General features: G+C 38.1%; 1 protein-coding gene across 1 annotated transcript; it reads left to right on the top strand.

Annotated features, from left to right (window-relative positions):
• Positions 1-111: 111 nt before the first annotated feature.
• On the top strand, positions 112-20,447 carry lrwd1 (leucine-rich repeats and WD repeat domain containing 1). The gene is made up of 16 exons (XM_088321101.1): positions 112-170; positions 3,094-3,178; positions 5,209-5,443; positions 5,563-5,682; positions 6,590-6,736; positions 8,509-8,562; positions 8,649-8,933; positions 10,505-10,619; positions 10,702-10,796; positions 13,170-13,380; positions 13,450-13,522; positions 14,644-14,787; positions 15,640-15,743; positions 16,620-16,778; positions 19,884-19,993; positions 20,063-20,447. The coding sequence occupies exons 2-16, from the start codon at positions 3,099-3,101 to the stop codon at positions 20,216-20,218; spliced, it is 2,088 nt and encodes a 695-aa protein (XP_088177227.1). The 5' UTR covers positions 112-170; positions 3,094-3,098; the 3' UTR covers positions 20,219-20,447.
• The last annotated feature ends 335 nt before the right edge of the window (positions 20,448-20,782 follow it).

The raw sequence follows: 20,782 nt of genomic DNA, 5'->3' as shown, positions 1-20,782 counted from the left end.
TAAATACGAGTAAATAAGGGCATTTTTTAATCTCGTTTAGTTATTTTGCCCCCCAAAAAAACGTTTTCACGGAAAAAGTATTTCCTCTTTAAACCACGCCCACCGGAAGTATATGTTTTTGCACCCGGGAAAGTTTCTCTTTTGATGCGATCGTGTGCTGATTAAATCTCGTAAGTTATTTTAAGATTAAAACTGCAATATTTTAATTGTTCAAACATGTTATTGTATATCTTGAATTAGAGGGAATTGAAATGAAGAATTAGTGTAGATCTTAAATAAGGTGTACAAGAGGAAGATATCACCCATTATAATAGTGTTTACTACTATGTTTTTACACAACGTGGCAGAAAAAAATGGCCGGAGTAAAATCAAATCCAATTGAATTACATTTTACGTGAATGCAGCGTTTAAACCAATTTATTTTGTAATATTAGGGTTATTTGTAGACATAAAAAATTTAAGTGCACGTTTATGTGTGGGGTTTATGGCAAAATGTGGCAATATTTGTTGTTGTCTTAAGGTTTGGTGCTTTGTTTGAGATGTCCTTAAAAAGTTTAAAATTTATTTTTGTTCTATTAAGTCAGTGGTAACAATGCCCAACTGATTTGAAAGATCCCCTTACGCTTTATTTCTCACTGCTCCTTAACTTTTATCAGAGATGTTCAGGGAGGAACACATTCAACTCGAGGAACAGGGGCTGCTCTAAAGAGTCACGTGATGCTCACCCCTGCATTTTTTTAACTTTCTATTTGTCGGTGCCGCACGAAAATGGTGAAAGTCAGAAAAGGCCCTCTTCTCGTAGAGTCCAAACGGCAACCCAAACACCCATAAAGAGTTAGTTTGCACAAAGTTGCTCACGCGTCAGGAATGAGCTGCAATCATAACAAAGTTTCAAATTTTGTACAGCTCCTTTAAAGCCGCAATGTGTAATGTCCCACCACTAGATGGCCCTGTGTTGTCTGTTACGAGGGACAACCAGTGATACACGGCACAGCGTGGCAGCAGAAAGCCGGGTAAAAAAATAGGCGCTGACTTATAAAAGAAATACAGTTGTTATGGCAGTTCATGTGTTTCCGTAGTGCAGTGGTTAGCACATTCGCCTAACTAAAAAGGTCCCTGGTTCGAGAGCATGTGGAAACATATGTTGGCCTGGGTAATGGGATGGGTAACACCAGGCCGTACGTGCCCCTATGACCCTAGTGTTTAGGAAATCCACCCACATGATACTGTGTTTTTGCTTGGTATTCAAATCAGTGTTTTTGTTTAATGACATTTTTTTGTACCATATTACACACTGTCCCTTTAAATAATTGCATTTTTATTTAAAAAGATATTCAACTCATCTGCATACAGGGAGTGCAGAATTATTAGGCAAATGAGTATTTTGACCACATCATCCTCTTTATGCATGTTGTCTTACTCCAAGCTGTATAGGCTCGAAAGCCTACTACCAATTAAGCATATCAGGTGATGTGCATCTCTGTAATGAGAAGGGGTGTGGTCTAATGACATCAACACCCTATATCAGGTGTGCATAATTATTAGGCAACTTCCTTTCCTTTGGCAAAATGGGTCATAAGAGGGACTTGACAGGCTCTGAAAAGTCAAAAATAGTGAGATATCTTGCAGAGGGATGCAGCACTCTTAAAATTGCCAAGCTTCTGAAGCGTGATCATCGAACAATCAAGCGTTACATTCAAAATAGTCAACAGGGTCGCAAGAAGCGTGTAGAAAAACCAAGGCGCAAAATAACTGCCCGTGAACTGAGAAAAGTCAAGCGTACAACTGCCAAGATGCCACTTGCCACCAGTTTTGCCATATTTCAGAGCTGCAACATCACTGGAGTGCCCAAAAGCACAAGGTGTGCAATACTCAGAGACATGGCCAAGGTAAGAAAGGCTGAAAAACGACCACCACTGAACAAGACACACAAGCTGAAACGTCAAGACTGGGCCAAGAAAAATCTCAAGACGGATTTTTCTAAGGTTTTATGGACTGATGAAATGAGAGTGAGTCTTGATGGGCCAGATGGATGGGCCCGTGGCTGGATCGGTAAAGGGCAGAGAGCTCCAGTTCGCCTCAGACGCCAGCAAGGTGGAGGTGGGGTACTGGTATGGGCTGGTATCATCAAAGATGAGCTTGTGGGGCCTTTTCGGGTTGAGGATGGACTCAAGCTCAACTCCCAGTCCTACTGCCAGTTTCTGGAAGACACCTTCTTCAAGCAGTGGTACAGGAAGAAGTCCGCATCCTTCAAGAAAAACATGATTTTCATGCAGGACAACGCTCCATCACACGCATCCAAGTACTCCACAGCGTGGCTGGCAAGAAAGGGTCTAAAAGAAGAAAAACTAATGACATGGCCTCCTTGTTCACCTGATCTGAACCCCATAGAGAACCTGTGGTCCCTCATCAAATGTGAGATTTACAAGGAGAGAAAACAGTACACCTCTCTGAACAGTGTCTGGGAGGCTGTGGTTGCTGCTGCACGCAATGTTGATCGTGAACAGATCAAAGCACTGACAGAATCCATGGATGGCAGGCTTTTGAGTGTCCTTGCAAAGAAAGGTGGCTATATTGGTCACTGATTTGTTTTTGTTTTGTTTTTGAATGTCAGAAATGTATATTTGTGAATGTTGAGCTGTTATATTGGTTTCCCTGATGAAAATAAATAATTGAAATGGGTATACATTTGTTTTTTGTTAAGTTGCCTAATAATTATGCACAGTAATAGTCACCTGCACACACAGATATCCTCCTAAAATAGCTAAAACTAAAAAAGCCCCACTCCAACTTCCAAAATATTCAGCTTTGATATTAATGAGACTTTTGGGTTCATTAAGAACATGGTTGTTGTTCAATAATAAAATTAATCCTCAAAAATACAACTTGCCTAATAATTCTGCACTCCCTTTACAAAAGTGTGTTGCGTGAAAATATTTTCAAGTTTTTTTTAATTGCTGCTGCTAAAAGTTATTGCACTACAATATTTACCCACGTGGATATCAATGGCTTTAAAGACAATTCGAATTCAACCACGAGATTTTTCTTTGTTCAATTCCACTCATGAGTAATTTCCTCGCATTATCTCCACAGGATCAATGACGAAAATCACAGAGAAAATTCTACTTGAGAAAGGGTCTCCAAAAACCAATCGTCTCGAGGAGATCAAGACACTAAAGTAAGAATGATTCAGAATACGGCATTTTCACTTTACGTTGGGAAATAGTCAAGTCATGTTTATTTGTATAGCCCTTAATCGCAATGCGTCTCAAAGGGCTGCACAGACTACACAGTACTGCAAACTACAGACTATTATTACACCATCCCCTGATCTTAAACCTACATGAGGGCAAGGGAAAACTCAACATGAGGAAAATGAAGAAACCTTGAGAAGGGACCGCACATTAGGTCATCCCCCTTCCAGGATGACCAGTGTAGAGCAAATAAGCCCAGCACAAAAATGACTTCCACCTTCTTTGTTTCAAATAACTCACTTTGGAATGGATGGAACGACAGTGTCCTCTTTTGTACGGTTTCTGGAAGTACCATTTCACCATGTAGGATAATGAAATCTGATAACAGGAAGTTTTTAATGTAATATAAACATCCAAGGCAATTTATTGATAAAATGTTATCACTGTACGTAATTATGCTGATTGGAGGGACATTCCCAAGTACAGAACATTACGCAAAATTTTCACTTCTTTGGCTTTCTAACAAGTTTAGCTATTTCAACCACCGTCACTCAATACTGAGAGTATCAGATATCTATGATCACGCCCATAGAGGCATGATCTGGTCGAGCGTCACTGGTCCATGTAAAAAGAATTGGCTGAGCGATAGCCTTCCTCTTTTTTTCCTATCTGACTGACCCGGTTTTAGATTTTACACCAGAAGTGTGTTTTAAGCCTAGATTTAAACAGTTCCACTGAGGTTACAGATCAAATTTCAGTGGGCAGAGCATTCCACAGCACCGGGGCCCGAATGGAAAACCATCTCGAACCTGTGGATCTCTTCTTGGCTCTTGGGATCGCTAGTAGACCAGCATTTTCAGAGCAAAGGCGCCCGGCCCAAAACATATGGGGAAATTAAATCTGAAAGATATGAGGGAGCAAGTCCATGCATGATTTTGTATACTTCCAACAGAACCTTAAAATCACATCTTAAGCTAACAGGGAGCCAATGCAGGTTAGCTAAAACTAGGGTAATGTAATCAAACTTTCTTGTCTTAGTTAAAAGCCTCGCTGCAGCATTTTGTACCAGCTAAAGGTTCTTGATTTTGGACTTCGGGAGACCGGAGAGTAGGGCATTACAGTAATCGAGACGGGAAGTAACAAACGCGTGAATTATAATCTCCGCATGTGACTGAGACCGCATAGGACGAATTTTAGCAAGTTTGCGAAGATGGAAGGAAGCTGCTCTAGTAATATTCTTAACGTGTGTTTGAAAGGACAGATCGGGTTCAAATATGACACCTTAATTTTTATCTGAGTCACTCTGGGTGATATTACATTTATCAATGTTCAGAGCAGTTTTTGAGAACAAGTCATGGCATTTAGATGGACCAATAACCAACATTTCGGTCTTTGCAGAGTTAAGGCGCAAGAAGTTGAGTGACATTCATTTTTTTATCTCAGTGAGGCAGGCCTCCAAATTTCCACAGTTTAGTGTGGCAGATTCCTACATTGGAATATATAGTTGAGTGTCATCTGCATAGCAATGAAAACTGATATTATACTTGCGAATAATATCACCAAATGGAAGCATGTAAATGCTGAAAAGAAGGGGGCCAAGTACTCAACCCTGCGGAATACCACAGGTAGCACGAAAGGGCTCAGATATTCACTGTGTTTGTCTGCCATATGATATATTTAACTGAAATTGCTGATCCGAACAACCCATGATTTATAAAGGAAAATCCTGAAAAAAATCAAGGGTGCCCAAACTTTTGAATACGACTGTATTGATGCCATTCATTTGGAATGAGAAGTGTAGTGTTTTTGATAGATAACCTCTATTGCTGTTCAATTCGCCTGTGTAAATTGAGGCATGAATTATAGTCTCGAAATAAGATGGGGTTTTTTTTCAGCATCTTCCCCACTATATGACACCAACAAGAATTATTTTTTTGCGTCAAAAAACGACAACTCTAATATCAATTAAAAGTCCTTCTCAATCGCACAAACTAAGTTTTGAATGTTTTTGCAGCCTCTCCAAGCTTGGACTCAAATGTTCCGACTTACCGGCAAAACTGCTGTCTCGTCTTCGTTCCCTGGAGCAATGGGATCTGTCCGGGAACATCCTGCAAGAGTTACCTGAAAACCTGGACCTTCCAGAGTTGCGCTTCTTGGATCTCAGCGACAACCAGATGGAAAACGTCAACTCCATGGCCTCTCTGTCCAGTCTGGAGGAGGTCAAGATGGAGGACAACCTTTATATTACAGTAAGGACCAACCGAGAGTCGCTCAAAATGAAGATTTAGAATACAATTTCGATTCAAACCCTACCCTTCACCCTTCATACTTTGCTCATTAACGCTTTTGATCCGATTTCTACTTTGAGGTGAGTGACAATTACAAACTTATGACACTCCTACCCAAGTTGCGAAGTTACAACGGCAAAGACATCACCAGCACCGCCAATCACGTGCGCTTCGTATTCACGGAGAACCTTCGGAATAGGGTAGGTTGTGTTTTTTTAAGCTTAAAGGGACAGCGTGTATAATATAGCACCTCCTTGTGGTGAAAAAACTTGATTGTATGCCATCTTGTTGCTAAGGTTACCACCTGTATTTTTCTTCTTTTTTTGCTATTTTTATTCTTTATTTAACCTCTTCATTTTTTTAATTTTTTACTTTTTCTTATAACACAACGTTTGACTTTTGACTCTTTTTTCCTTTTCTTTAATTTTCCTTATTTTTTCCTTTATTATTTATTTCTTTATTTTTGTCTTTATGGTGCCCTGTATTATTTTTCCTTCTTTCCATATCTCATTTTTTATCCTTTATTTCTTTCCTTATTATCTTCCTCTTTTTTCTCCAGGTACCACAAAAAACAAAAAGAAACCTACCTATTTTTAATTTTCTTGCTATTTTTCTTTTTAGCCCTTCTTTCTTCCTTGTTCCTTTTCACCTGTTTCTTTTCCTATTTGTGTGATTTATATCTCCTTTTTAAATTACTTTTTTTTCTTTTTTTTTCTTTTTCTTTCTTTCCCCCCTTTTCCCTCATTTATTTATATGTTTTATTTTTCCTTCCTTTATCTTTTTTCCTTCTTTCTATTTTATTCCTTCTCACTTTTCTTTCTTTATTCTTTTTACTTTTTTATGTTTGCTTCTTTTTCCCCATCTTTCTGTTGATTCTTTTTATTATTTTCTTTCTCTTTTCTCTTTTTTGTTCACAAATGGCTTGGCAAAAATGACAAGAAAAATACTTTATTTGAGTCTCCATAGCTTGCGATCTACCTTGTGTTTTTAGCACTCATTTTTAAGGTGCACTAGACAATAGAGCCACTATTAGCGGTCAAATATTACACACGGTCCCTTTAAGTGTACAGCCAAGTTGAAAGAGCCTACTGATGAAGTGTTTTGTAGCTGATTGCCTTGTGGGGTAGAAGCTACAGTCTCCCAGAATCTTCAGACCCAGAAAAAATGACAGACCTAGAAGAGAATTTTGTTGATGAAGCGCGGCAAAAGGTGAAATATGGACCCAGCTCGGTCAGCGACTTCACAAAATGGAAGGTAATGGTGGATGTTGACATGTGGTCCCTTGATGACATATTATTTATATATATTACATATATATTTATATATATATTTATATATATTACATATATTATTTGTATATTGTATTCTTTTGGCTTTATTATTGTACTGTTCTCAGCTCAGGGATGCTGCTGGAAATGTGAATTTCCCTTAGGGGATGAATAAAGTATCGATCTATCTATCTATCTATCTATTTGATTTGAGAAGTTATATATTTTCACCTAAGGGTATACTGTTGCCAGCGGTGAATAGTCAAAATTGTGACGTATCTCTGCTTGATTTGCTAAAGTGATTTTTGTTGTTGCTTCTTTCATTGTTTTTCTCATTTTTTAGACCAAAGTAATGGGTGGAATGTAAAAAAAAATACGCCTCCTATAAACTTACAAATATTGACCTGTGCTATTTAGTATCTGACCAGCAGATGGTGCCATAGTACTTGTGTATACACCCGAAACTTGAGTGAAAAATGATGAAAGACGTACATTACTCAGTTAACTAAGAATGTAAAACTATTTCGTAATCATACTTTTTTGTTGATTTCAAGTAACCAAAGGAAAGGTTTAAAAAAGTGCTCCTATGTTGTTAAATTGTGCTATATTATGCCTCGCCAACAGAGGGAGCTCTAGTACCTGTTCATATGCTGCAAAAGTGGAGTAAAAAAAAATGAGACAAAAATAAATTGTAAAAATATGAAATGTTATGATAATTTTAAGTCAAAAATATTTTTTCTTTTACTTATGTCTTTGCTGATTTGAAGTATATATTTTTTCTTATTTTTTTACGAACAATAGTGTTGCCTCAATGTTAACAATAGCAGACTGCCAATAAGCCCAGTTGAAATTGGGGAAGGGAAAATCAAATTAAAAAATATTAATAATACTTATAAAACTGATTTACGGAATAACACATTTAACATCAACCACAGAGTTAATAATGTTTTAAAATTCTCTCATGAACTCACACATATGTGGTGTGTAATGTATGAACAGCAGATAAAGCATTAGCACTTGTGCATACGCCACAAAAGTTGGGTAGAAAATGAGACAAAAATGCATCGGAAAATTAGAAGAATATTTATATATTTTTGGGTCAAATTTCCTTCGCTTACTCTATATTTTTTCTCGTTTCAATATTTTTTGCTTATTTGTAAAGAGAAATAAAAAAATAATCCATATCAAGGATTGATAAGTGCTTGTACTTTGGGCGAAGTGCTTGTAAATGCTTGAAATTTTGTCCATGTTTTTTCAACAAGTCTGCTTAAAAATGTAGCCGACAGTGTTGTCTGGGGGCTTCATGTTGCCATTGCATTGCAACGGCAGCTGGCATTAGTTTGTATGGCATTGTCCTATAGTATTATCGCCCTTGACAGCTTGCACCTAAGAGGACAGGTACATACTCGCCTTAACAGGCCAATCAATTATGGGTAATGCAAACAATTAAGGTAGTGTTTCTGAATGGTAAATTCTGACGGGAAGAACTTCCAGCTGCTAAAAATGTAAGCTATATATTCTGTTCTACCCAACACCTAGAGAGAGTTTTGTCTCGAAACAAATATATTCAGGATTTACTCAAGATATAAAAACCATATGTCTCAATAAATGCACATGCAAGATAAAATATGTAAATAGATATACAGTATTTCTGGCTCACATTGGATTTTTTCTTGAAACTGTTTGAATTGGTCAATGAAAAGGGTGTACGAACCCACAAATCTTTATTTTATTATTTTCTTTATTTGTGTATATTAGGTGGAAATCATGGCCAGGGACTATCTTCGCTCTTTGGTGGAAGAAAAGATAGAAGTACGTAAGACAAAAATACAAAATTCGGATAGAGTTATGTCATGATAGTGTATGGATCATCATTGGTATTTGTCCTGATCACCCAGGAAATCCCAAAACCCATCAAAAGGAAGAAAACCCCGGTGCCCAAAAACGACGCGAGACCGTCTCCTCGGAAAAAAATGCGATCGGAACCTGCGGCTTCCCCCTCGGTCGAGGACAGCCCCAGAAAATCGAGGTTAATCCCCAGAAAACGGACGATTGCCAACGATGAAGTTGCCGTCGCACCAAAGAAGGAAGCCACCCGCAGCCGTTTGGTGGTGAACTTAACGAAAATTGCATTGAAAGAAACGGCGAGGGATGGTGCGTTGAGGAACATGAAGAAAACAAAGGTATTCTAACCAGGGATGCACGGCGATTATCTTTTCTATACAAAATAAAAGACCCAATAATTAATCACTTGATGCCACGCTATAATAACCCATTAGCCGGCACCAATTGTTGGAAAGATTCACCACATTTACATTTCTTATTATAATATATTTAGCTTTTCTATATAAGTAGTAGCATAACTTGGTCGTGTCTCCTCTCAACCTCTCAGCAATGCACGCGAGGCACCTGAGCGCTTGACCTGTTTACAGCCATAACTCCCTGAAAACGCTTGATCTCGGGAAGCTAACCGGAGTTGGTCCTGGTTAGTACCCAGATGGGAGACCGCCCGGGAATACCAGCTGCTGTAAATACGTCATTTGGCGCACCCTATGCTGCGACAGCACTAACTCTACACCCCGGTTCAGTCTGTGAAAACAAATTTCTCTAAGGGGGCAAATAAATGGAATTATTATTATTTATTGTTTTTAATTAAAATTAGTCACATATTGGATATATTTTAAAACATTTTTAATTACAAGCACAACTTTTCATGTCTCCTCTTCATAATGTGCGTGAGATTGTCCTGTTAGAGAGATTCTGAGCATTTATGTTCCTCTTTATAATTTATTTAGATTTTCTATACAAGTACTAGCACAACTTGGTCGTGTCTTCTCTTTACCTCTTCTTATTGTGTACAAGGCACTAGAGATCTTGGCTTGTTAGAGAGATTCTAAGCTTTTATGTTCCTCAATTTAATATATGTTGATATTCTGTAGAAGTATTAACACAATTTGGTCGTGTAGCCTCTATAGCTGTTAATAATGTGGTTGAGGCACTGGAGAGGCTGGCTCGCTAGAAAGATTCAAAGCATTTATGATCCTTATCAAAATATATTTTGATTTTCTATAGAAGTAGTAGCGCAACTTGGTCGTATCTCCTCTCAATCTCTTTGTAATGCGTGTGACCCCGGAGAGCTTGGTTTGTTAGAAAGATTCTAAGCATTTATGTACTGCATTAGAAAATATTATGATTTTATATAGAAGCACAAGTTGGCCGTGTCTCCTCTCTACCTCTTCATACTGTGTACGAGGAACCAGAGAGATTGTAAGCATTTATTAAGTACAACTTGGTCATGTAGCCTCTATTCCTGCTAATTATGTGGGCGAGGAACCAAAGAGCATAGCATGTCAGAAAAATTCAAATCATTTATGTCCCCCATGATAATATCTTTTGATTTTTTTTATACAAGTAGAAGCACAACTTGGTCATGTCTTCTCTCTACCTCGTCATAATGTGCACGAGGCACTGTAGAGTTTGGCGTGTTAGAAAGATTATAAGAATTTTTGGTGCTCTTTACAATATATTTTGATATCCTTTAGATGTAGTTGCACAATTTGGTTGTGTGTCTTCTCTTCTTTAGAGTTGGGCCAGAATCAATCCCATGGCTTAAAGTTAAAAAAAAAAAATATATTGGTATAGGTCTCCAGAGGCAGGTTTTATCGGTATTGGCTGGAATAACCATAGTCGTGCATCCCTATTTACGATCCAAAAAATCCATTTTACTTACATTTCGACTTCGATTGTTGTGTAGCCTCTACGTCTGGAACCTCTTCACGTCCTGCAGTGTCACAGCAAGCAAGACGACCCGGAAGATTTCTCCTCTCAGCTTTGGGCTTGTGCCTTCCAACCTCAGCCCAACAACTATGGTACTGGGAACAGATCCTCTCTAGTGTTGTCATCACCCAAGGCAAAAACCACATTGTGTTCTTTGATTTTATTATCGTGTAGAAAGTCGCCTAGTGGCCACATGCGGCGTTGATTCTCTGTGTGTGATTGACTGCGAGACCGGCATGGTGATGAAGAAGTACAAAGTCATGGGAGAGGTTTGTTTTCACCTACCTATAATAATCAGTTTGTATAGAAATATATTATATGTTAAAATATGCATAGAAGATAGCTTTGTTTTGGTGTAAGAAAGAACAAACAACTTAAGAAAATATAGAAATGGAATAAACATTCCGGAAAGATCAGATGTCTGATCTTTCTTGAATGAAAATAATTAAAAACCTGTCTAACATCTTAATGAAAATTGTAGACAAAGTTAGAATTTGATTCTTTGCAATACTTTAAAGCTTAGTAGAATACACAATAGGGTTGGAAAATTTACACCATGCTGAACTACTGGTGATCCCAAGAGCCAAGAAAAACTCCTTAGGTTTGAGAGCATAATAGTATCGGAAAATTTACACCATGCTGTCCCAAGAGCCGAGAAGAACACAGGTTTGAGAGCATAATAGTATCCCAAATAACCATGACATGACTATGTGCTTCGTGTTTTGAACTTTGCGTCTTTGATGAAAAATTATTCCCGTATTTCCTGGACTACAATGCGCGCTTAAATCCCCAATGTGGACAATCTGACCACTACATGGCACTGTAGTGTATGGTTCGAGCGAGGGCCAGTGATACATGGCAAAGCGTGGCAGCAGGAAGGCAGACAAACATGGCGCTGATCTTAGTGAGGGTTAAAAAATAAAATTTAACATTAGTATGATAGTTCATGTATTTTAGCGGAGTATTCAAATCAAATTTTTTTTACTGTGTAAAAGTTTTTACACCACTAGGAAGCTCTAGATATTACACACTGTCCCTTTAAAAGCCCTAAATTAGCCAGAAATTCGAAAGTGCGCCTTCTAAACCGAAAACAGGGTAAATGAAATCAGAAATGCACAGTTACAACTAAATGCTTCAACATAGGGTAACTGTTTATGAACAAATCAATTAATTTTAGTTGTGAAACAATCATTTCCTAATATTTATGTTCTATGAAATAATTGATTTTATTTTCTGAAGTTTTTTTTAAATGCAAACCTCACACTTGGCGTAGTTTTAATTTTACGTGCCTTATAGTCCGTTGCGCCTTATATATGGAAAAAACTTTCACAAAAGATTATTTTTGAAGGTGCGCCTTATAATTAGAGGCGCCTCATAGTCCAGAAGATGCGGTGCATTTTAAAAAAAAGTCCTTGCCTTATCACAACTGAACAAAATGTTAGCAAAAAAAATTTAGATAGATAGATAATGTTTTTTTTAATTACATAAAATATCCTTTTACAATTAGTGTATGGTTATTAGGGAATGTTTTCCCTCATAGTACTGCCTCCAGATCCCAATAACCAATAACTTTTTTTATGTAGTACATGGTATATTTAAAATAAAAATTATAAACACACGATATTCAATTGTTCTATGTTTTTTTTTTAATTGTTTAAAATTATGATAACATAAAAATGATCTCTTATTACTACGGGTGTTATGGTATATATTTCCGTTTGTATTTTGAAAAAATAGCAAAACAAAATACGTTTTTTTGTTTGTTTTGTTTTAGTCATAGTCATACCTAAGACTTATAACATTGGTAAATGGCGGCGCCCTCTGTTGGCTGCGGCTGCATCGGCTCGCTACAACGGGTCAGGTGTATCGACATTTCGTTCTGTGTACATTGTTACAAAGAATGACAATACATAGGAAATTATTATTATTATTATTATTGTTTTTATTATTTTTTTGTCATTTTTTTAGTTTTAAAAAAACTTGTGAGATTTCCCATCCAAATTAATATTTAGCCCCAAAACTGTTTTAGGACATTCGTTTTATGTCGTTACTATGCAAATATAAATCTGCAGTGTCGCACAATATGTGCAGTGATATTTCACCATCGTAGTAGGAGCACAACTTGGTTGTATCTCCTCTTAACCTCTTTGTATTGACTTGTTGAAAAGATTCCAAGCATTTATGTCCCTCATTGGAATAGGTTTAGATTTTCTATAGAAGTAGTAGCACAACTTGGTCGTGTACCATTATAGCTCTTCATATTATGGACAAGGTAACAGAGAACTTTGTCGGAAAGACTCTAAGAATTTTCATCCCTCATTATAATACATTTGGATTTTCTATAGAAGTACGAGCACAACTTTGCAGTGTCTCCTCTATCTCATCATAATGTTCCCAAAGCACCAAAAAGCTTGACTTCTTAGAAATATTTGAAGCAATTATGTTCCTTATTATACCACATTTTGATTTTGTATAGAAGTAGTAGCACAACTTAGTTGTGTAACCTCTTTACCACTTTATAATGTGTCGGACACCAGAGAGATGGGCTCGTTAGAAAGATTCTAAGCATTTATGTCCGCTATTATAAAATATTTTTTCTAATAGTAACCAATCCAATGAAGTGTTGAAAATGATTATCACAGGAGTTCTTCTCGTTGGCCTGGTCAACGGTGCTAATGTCCAGAGGAGGTGGAGCTCCAGCTCAGCCCTGCAGCATCCTGGCAGCGGGTGGAAAGCGAGGCCTGGTCAAGTTGATCCATCCTCGAGGAAATCTCGCTTACGGGGAATTTCGCGCCAGCCGCAAAGCGATATCGGTCCTCCGCTTTAACCACCGCCAGGGAAACTTCCTTTTCAGTGAGCCCCGACTGAGTAAAACTTAAGGAAATTTGAACAGAGGTAACTTTGTTGTGTTTGTTTTCATAGCGGGCTGTTACGACAACAAGATATTGCTGTGGGACATCGGTGGCTTGGACAGCAAGTACAACTATAGCGTTGTGTGAGTATTTGAGTTAGCAAACATGATATTTAACACTCGTGTTGTGTTAGTATTTGGCACCACTAACCATTGTTAGCGGGTCAATTTTTACCCGGGGTCTCACTCATTCCTAAACACCAAAAATAATTGCTTAATACAGACGCTTCCCTACTTATGAACGAGATAGGTTCCGGACGATAATTCATAAGTTGAATTTGTTTGTAAGTTGCTTCAGTGCTATATTTTGTATGTTTAAGGTTTATAGAAGTATGTTTTAGCAACTTGTAATGTTTTGTACTAAAAAAAATAAACATTTCATACAATAATATGCTCTATAAAGATAAAATAAGTTAGGTTTAACTTACTTTTGGAAGATGAGCTTCAAGAGTTAGGCCACTTCCTCCTCCGTGGTAAAAAGTGGCCGTAAAAAAGCAATCCAACCATTTTCTCAACCGCATTAAGCTTTCTTATTCCACTTTTATTTTAAATGAAAATGCTCGGCTCTTCTTTACACGTTACACCAACCATATTGAATGGATGCACGAGATATTAAACAATAAAAAGTTCAGCGCCATGTTTGTCTGCCTTCCTGCTGCCACGCTGTGCCGTGTATCACTGGCCCTCACTCGTACCAGGCCCGACAAAAGTGTGCTCGGCTGGCCTCTTTGCAGCAAAATGCTAAATGGGATAATGGATTGCTGTCCACAACAGTTTATTTATTTCAGGTGGACTAAAACAGCAATTCTCTCTACGAAAGTGGGCTCTGACGACGCAGCAATAAAGGAATGGGAATAATGGATTGCGGTCACAAAAGTGCACTTCATTATAGGCTGAAATAACGGCAAAAACAGCCACCGTGCCTGCTTAGAGCAGTATGTTATCGGGGATAATGGGTCACAGCTGCACCTATACAGTTCACTTTTTAGTGGACAACGCTGCAAAGGAGGGCGCTTGGCCCGACAAAAATGTGCTCTGTCGGTCTCTGCCCTCAGCAATATGCAATCAAGGATAAAGAATAGCGGAATGTTTTTAACCCAGGAAGTACTTAGGCTGTAAAAGCAGGAAGTAGTGAGGGATTACAGTATTGCATCTACTAAATACTATGTTATAAAGTGTTTTTATACCAGATATGTCCTTTACAGGCAGTTACTGTCATTAGAGAGCAACTCCACCCCGTTGCACCTCTGCCTCCCCCCAAAAATGCCCGACTCACAGCTGCTGGCGGCCTGTGAAGACGGCTTGCTCTGCTACAACACACAGCTCGCTAACAATAGCGCCACCAAGAGGTCAGTGAAGAAACTTTCTACCCTTTAACTCATTCAATGCCAGACGTTTCTCTCAAATGGGAAGAGCTGGTGCCTGCCAATTTTTGCCATTTTGCCTCACTTTTGAAGGCTTGCACAAAATTTAGTTCTGTAGCTGTAACAGGCCTCGGATCTTTCATTAGAAATAAAAGAATGTTTTAAGCTTTTACCATTGTTTAGTAAACAACTGTTGAACATTGCTAAGTTTTTTGTAAATAGTTTATAAGAAAACTTGGGCAAGTAAACCCTGGTGGAGCCCAACAATTTTTTTTTGCTAGAACGCCAAACCTGGGCATGTATGATGCATGAACCTTGCCAAAACTTTTCAGTCCTCGATATTTCTAGTGACGTGATGACACGATTTCAGTCACCACGGTGATTGCGATCTTTCGGACGTGCACGAAAGTCATCCCTCTCTAACCAGATGATGACAATGGGACTTCATCATCTTTTTCTAGCGAGAAAAAAGCCTGTTTGAAACGTAAACCGCCTATTGTTTGTCTTTATCTCACAACTCTTACCACACTGCTTCACTACGCCTACTAGCCATATGGGGCCGCCTACACACACTCATTTGCCAGATATAGGAAGCAACACTAGGACGTCGGGGCTTCCTTAATGTGTGGCCAAAGATCTGATCAAAGCCACTCATGGGGATTTCTTTGGCACTGAGATCATTCTCAGAGGCTTGATACTTACTGATGAGCAGCACCAAACCCTTCATAATAGTTTTTTTTTTTATGAAATAAGAAAAAGGTATTATGGAGATTTGTCATTGAATGAGTTAATTGTTTGTTGAAATACAGTATGTCAGCAATGGCTTTTATTGTGAAGGTCAAAAGAATTGGAGGTCACGTTCCCAGTTTATGAGAAGGAGGACAAGGAGCTTGACTACCACACTGTGGACGGACTCCATTTCCTCTCGGATGACGTTGTGGGTGAGTAAGGAGATCTGAATGGTGTAAATTTATGGACAGTTCATTAATATGGATCGGGGGCAACCAACCTTTTTCTCACTTGAGTATCTTGCTGAATTGATCCAAGCCACAAAATCAATTTTTTTGTAAATCACTTTTTTTCAGGCAATGAGCCGACACTCAAAGTGCTGTACAAAAACAAACCGAAACACCAAATACACAGACAATGGTTAAAATATGATAAAACCAAGATAATAATACAAAGAAAATAATAAGACAAATAGCATTATGGCAAGGCACAGACTAACCATGTGAGGAAAGGAACCTGAGGGATGCTCATCCACCCGACCAATGCAGAAGAAAATACAGTGAAAAAAAATTGAAATATTCCGCTTCAGTTTCATATTTTTTTAAATCGAACTATTTTAAATCAGGCTTTGAGTTCCCTATATTATATTATTTTTTTAGTTTAACTTTATTTTTCATTTTTTAAAACTATATTTTTCCAAGCTGTAGGAAAACTAAAATATCCGGAAAGAAAAAAGTATCTCCCAGCTGATTTTTAATTTTTCTGCAGGACCAAAGTGATACTACAACTTTCAGCGGTTCGACAGAATTGTGTGCACTCATATTTGCATAGATTTGACATACTTAGTAGCTCATAAATCACGTGATACAACCAATCGATGATCTAATTAGTTGCCAACGCTTTTAATAATCGATTTTAAACAGTTGTGTCGATTAGTTGTTGCAGCCCAATTGGTGAGCTATTTTCAGAACCAGTCCACGGGCTACTCAGTTGGTCTACCTGATGCTTGTGGGTGACCCCTGGAGTAGATCAAGTAAATTCATTATCATTATTATAATTAATTTTATTCTATTTTCTGTGGTTGTCAGCCTCCAAGAACTTCCCCAACGACGGCATCTATTTGTGGAGTTGGAGCCGTACCCGATCTCAGCGCCCCGACAAAAACCGACGCGTACCTGCAGTCGTGCTTACCGAGCTGAGCTGGGCCAAAACGGACGTTCCTTACCTGGCGCTCAACACCTGTCCAGGTAAGCAACACACATTGCCAATGGGGATCAAATCGACACGGATGTCGGCCATTTTCTATTCGATTTTATATTGCTGTAAATTATCGACAACAGAGCGCACTTGATATTAAAAGCTGCATGCAGAAATTTAAGGAGGAAACTCAACTTTGTTTTTGTATAAACCACACTGGATTTTTCAGAGGCTGAAACAGCCATGAATATGACCTAATCCACGTCCATTTTTTTTTTTACATTTTAGAAAGACCAGCAAGAAAATTTGTAGTGCAGAAAAGTACTCTGCTACAACTAATCGATAACGTTGAATTAGTTGGCAACTAATTAGATCATTGATTTGTTGTATCACGTGATTTATAAGCCACTAAGTACGTTAAATCAATGCAAATAAGTTCACAAAATTGACGCAGAGAGTTATAGTACCACTTTGGTCCGGCAGAGGGCGCCAAGACCGTTTTATAAAAATGTTGTTTTACATTTTTTAAATCTTTTTTTTTATTGAACATTGCATCATTACGAGCAAAATTGTCATGAGAGTTTCAATTTTTAGTGTTTGACTGGTCCATCATAAAACAACGGTAACAATTTTCAAGGGAACAAGAAGTGCTCCAGAAGTACAGAGAAAATAAGTAAAAAAAATAAACAAAGTAAAAAGTGATAACAATGACATGTTTAACTCTACACAAGGGACAGATTCTTAAGCTTATTATATATAATTTTCATATTGGTATGTTCATCATATTCAAAGATTTAACCCCCCCAAATATATGTTATTTTGAAAATTGGGTTTACGGCTTTTATATATATGTTTTGTGGAAAAAAATAATTGCTACATATAAAATGAAAGAATTGTCAGTGCGACCCGCGCAAAGTTGTATATGGATGCTACCTCCTTGCTTAAAATTCACACCCTAATGTTCTGAGAATAATGTTTGTCTGCCCTAGTTTGACCCATGGCAGTGACTATAAGCTTCAATAAATTAGCTCTAGATATTAGTGGATGCGCAAAACAGCAATGCTTAACACATTTTTCAGTGCGGGCGAGGCGGGGGAAAGACAAATACTACAAATGAGAAGGATTCGGATGTATTTAGAGCAATGCGCTACGTGTGCAGGGATCCGCCAACCCCTATTGCTCACCAAATCAAATTGCCCTGGGTTTGGCTGGTATTTTCGGATGTTTACAGTTTGTCCTGTGGGTTTTCATCATAGTGTCTCAACAGTGGACATAAATTGTTTAATGAGCTTCTATATAAAGGATTCCTTAGAAATGTACAGCCAAAACGTAAACTGCTGTTTGAACTTGGCCGTATATATTTTGGACTGTATATGCGCCAGACTGTGTAGCTTCGGTTTTGCATGCATTAAAATTGGAAAGTCACAGAAAAGAAAACAATGGCCCTCATTTTATCTCCGAGCCAGATGTTTTCATAAAAAGAGCCACATCTGGCCCGCGAGCCATATATTCCCCTGCTTTCATTTGTGGTGGTGAAGGGGAAAAAAACTTTTTTGAAATAGTTCATTCTTACTATTTATTCATCGTGGACCAATGTTCATGTTACAACACCACTCGTTATTTATCCTCCCCCGGGACAGGTTACCTGTTTACTTATCATAAGTAAACAATTAACTGGAGAACATTTGAAGAAGTGGTAATGTGTATTACCATATTTTACACACTATACTGCGCAACCGGAATATAAGGCGCATTTAATTAAAACTACACTAATCACATGTACAACTTTCACACGTTTGATACCATTACAGTATATCTCATTGTAGAAAAACCGCAAAACACTGTATGCAATGGGAATCGAACCTGGATTGCGGCTGTGAGAGCCTCAAAACCTACCCCCTAGACCACTAGCGATACAGATGACTCTACACAGGAGGTTCGATCTCAGGTCTGGAGAGGGCTGGGCGCCACCAGGGTTTACTTGCCCAAGGCACACCACAGGAGATAGTGCCCCTACGACCCTAGTGGTTGAGGGATTTAACTAACCAACGTTTTATTTGTTAAAAAAATACTTGAGCTGTAAATTAGGTTTGTTTTGGCGTTTTTAATGAATAAACATACAAATAGTTCTACTTGACAGGTTTTGACTAACGTTTTTGGAACGCACCCACCCTGGATAACGAGGGATTACTGTACATCTCAATGATGCCAACCAACTAACCATATATGATATATATAAAATAAAGAAGAAGAATAAGTTTGCCTAAAAATGACGCCAAAAGGCCTGCTCTGATGGCTTCACTTGGCCATTGCATTTTTTTTCCCCTCGTGATTAACAGCAGCTGTCATTAGTTTGTATGGCGTTGTCATGCGATACGTTTGTATGGCGTTGTCATGTGCGGTCCCTTCTCAAGGTTTCTTCATTTTCCTTATGTTGAGGGTTTTGAGTTTTTCCTTGCCCCATGTGGGTTTTAGATCAGGGGATGGTGTAATAACAGTCTGTGGTCTGTGCAGCCCTTTGAGACTCCTTGTGATTAAGGGCGTCACAAATAAACTTGACTTGACTTGACTAGAGCAGATAGCAGTAGCAGTATAATTGGATCAAATTTGAAAGATATAATGTAAGTGTATATTACGACCCACTAACATTATTATAATGATAGTTCAACAGTATCGATCCCTCAAAGCTTCGCACATGCCCAGACCATCTCAACGCACAAGAAAATATATCCAGTGCATAAAAATCAGGGCTTCAAATTGCAAAATTAACTCCCTATCAATTTTTTCCAGAATTAATGTGTATGCGGGTAAAAACAATGCAGGTTTCTTCTGTGTTTTAAATGCGGTATTTTGAAGTCAATATCAACTTGAGATCGAGTAAGCGAAGGTAAGCCGATCCAAGTACATGCTCAATATTGATAATATCGACATTTGGCTTCATCTCCCACCAACCCCCCCCCCCCAATTCTTATAAATAGTGGTTAAGTGTCGGTGCTTTCACCGCTGCTACCTGGGTTCAATTCCCTCGATGATTTTCGATTGATCGATTTGATTGCATTTCACGTGAATAATTTGCAACATATCGCATGCATAATTGTTGGGACATATTCTGTGCCTAATTGAAACAAAAAATCTGTTTGGGAATAACTTTTAAGGGTGCTCATATGTGGTATGCGGTGACAACCAAGGCAAGTTATGGACATACCACATCCCCGACCCTGAGAAAGAAAGCGCCAAGTCCGAAAAGCCGATTGGGCCAACAGAGGTAAGTGGATATCGGAAGGGGTCTTGGAATGTCCTCGCTGGTGGTAAAGGTTTCTCTTGTTTCACCCAGGTGCTCCAGTGGCCCTTCCCTGTCCGGAAGGGTTTCGGCGAGGTAAAGGGCCCGTCTATAAACAGTGTGGCCATGGACCCCGACCTCCAGTACCTGGTAGCCCTCAGCGATAAGAACATGGTGGTGGTGTGGAAACAGAAATCCTCAGAGGTTTAATAAAGAAGAGTGGACACTAGTAAGAGAAGGCAAATTTGTTGTCCTGAAAGGGGTATTATCGATTATGTGGCCCCTTCTCAAGGTTTCTTATTTACCTCATGCTGAGGTTTTTTGAGTTTATATCCCGCATTCCGGTTTCAGATCAGGGGATGTGTAATTGTAGCCCGTGCAGTCCTTCGAGACTTTTTGTGATTAAGAGCTATACAAATAAATGTAACTTGAATTGTGAGTAGATTTGCTTATTTTTTCTTAGAAAATTCAAAAGGGCTCTTGTGGCAAAACATGTAACATTATTTTTCACACTTTATTTGTACTTAGAACTATTTGATTTATTTTTATTCAGTTTATTTTTTTTTTTTTAACAGAAGTAATATTTTTTTTTAGTTTTTTATTTCTTATTTGTATCTTTTTCAATTTTATCCATTTTAAAAATTCATTTGAAATAATTTCTATTTTTTTTCTTTTTGAAAAATTTCCATTGTAAAATTTAATGTATTTATTTTTATTTTTTACTTAATCTTATTCCATTTAAATTCTCAGGAAATGGTCACACGTTAAAAAATA

Source organism: Urocampus carinirostris, chromosome 17, assembly GCF_059441175.1.
Source record: "Urocampus carinirostris isolate Australia breed hairy pipefish chromosome 17, RoL_Ucar_1.0, whole genome shotgun sequence".
Lineage (NCBI taxonomy): Eukaryota > Metazoa > Chordata > Actinopteri > Syngnathiformes > Syngnathidae > Urocampus > Urocampus carinirostris.
This window is presented reverse-complemented; position numbering and strand designations above follow the sequence as displayed.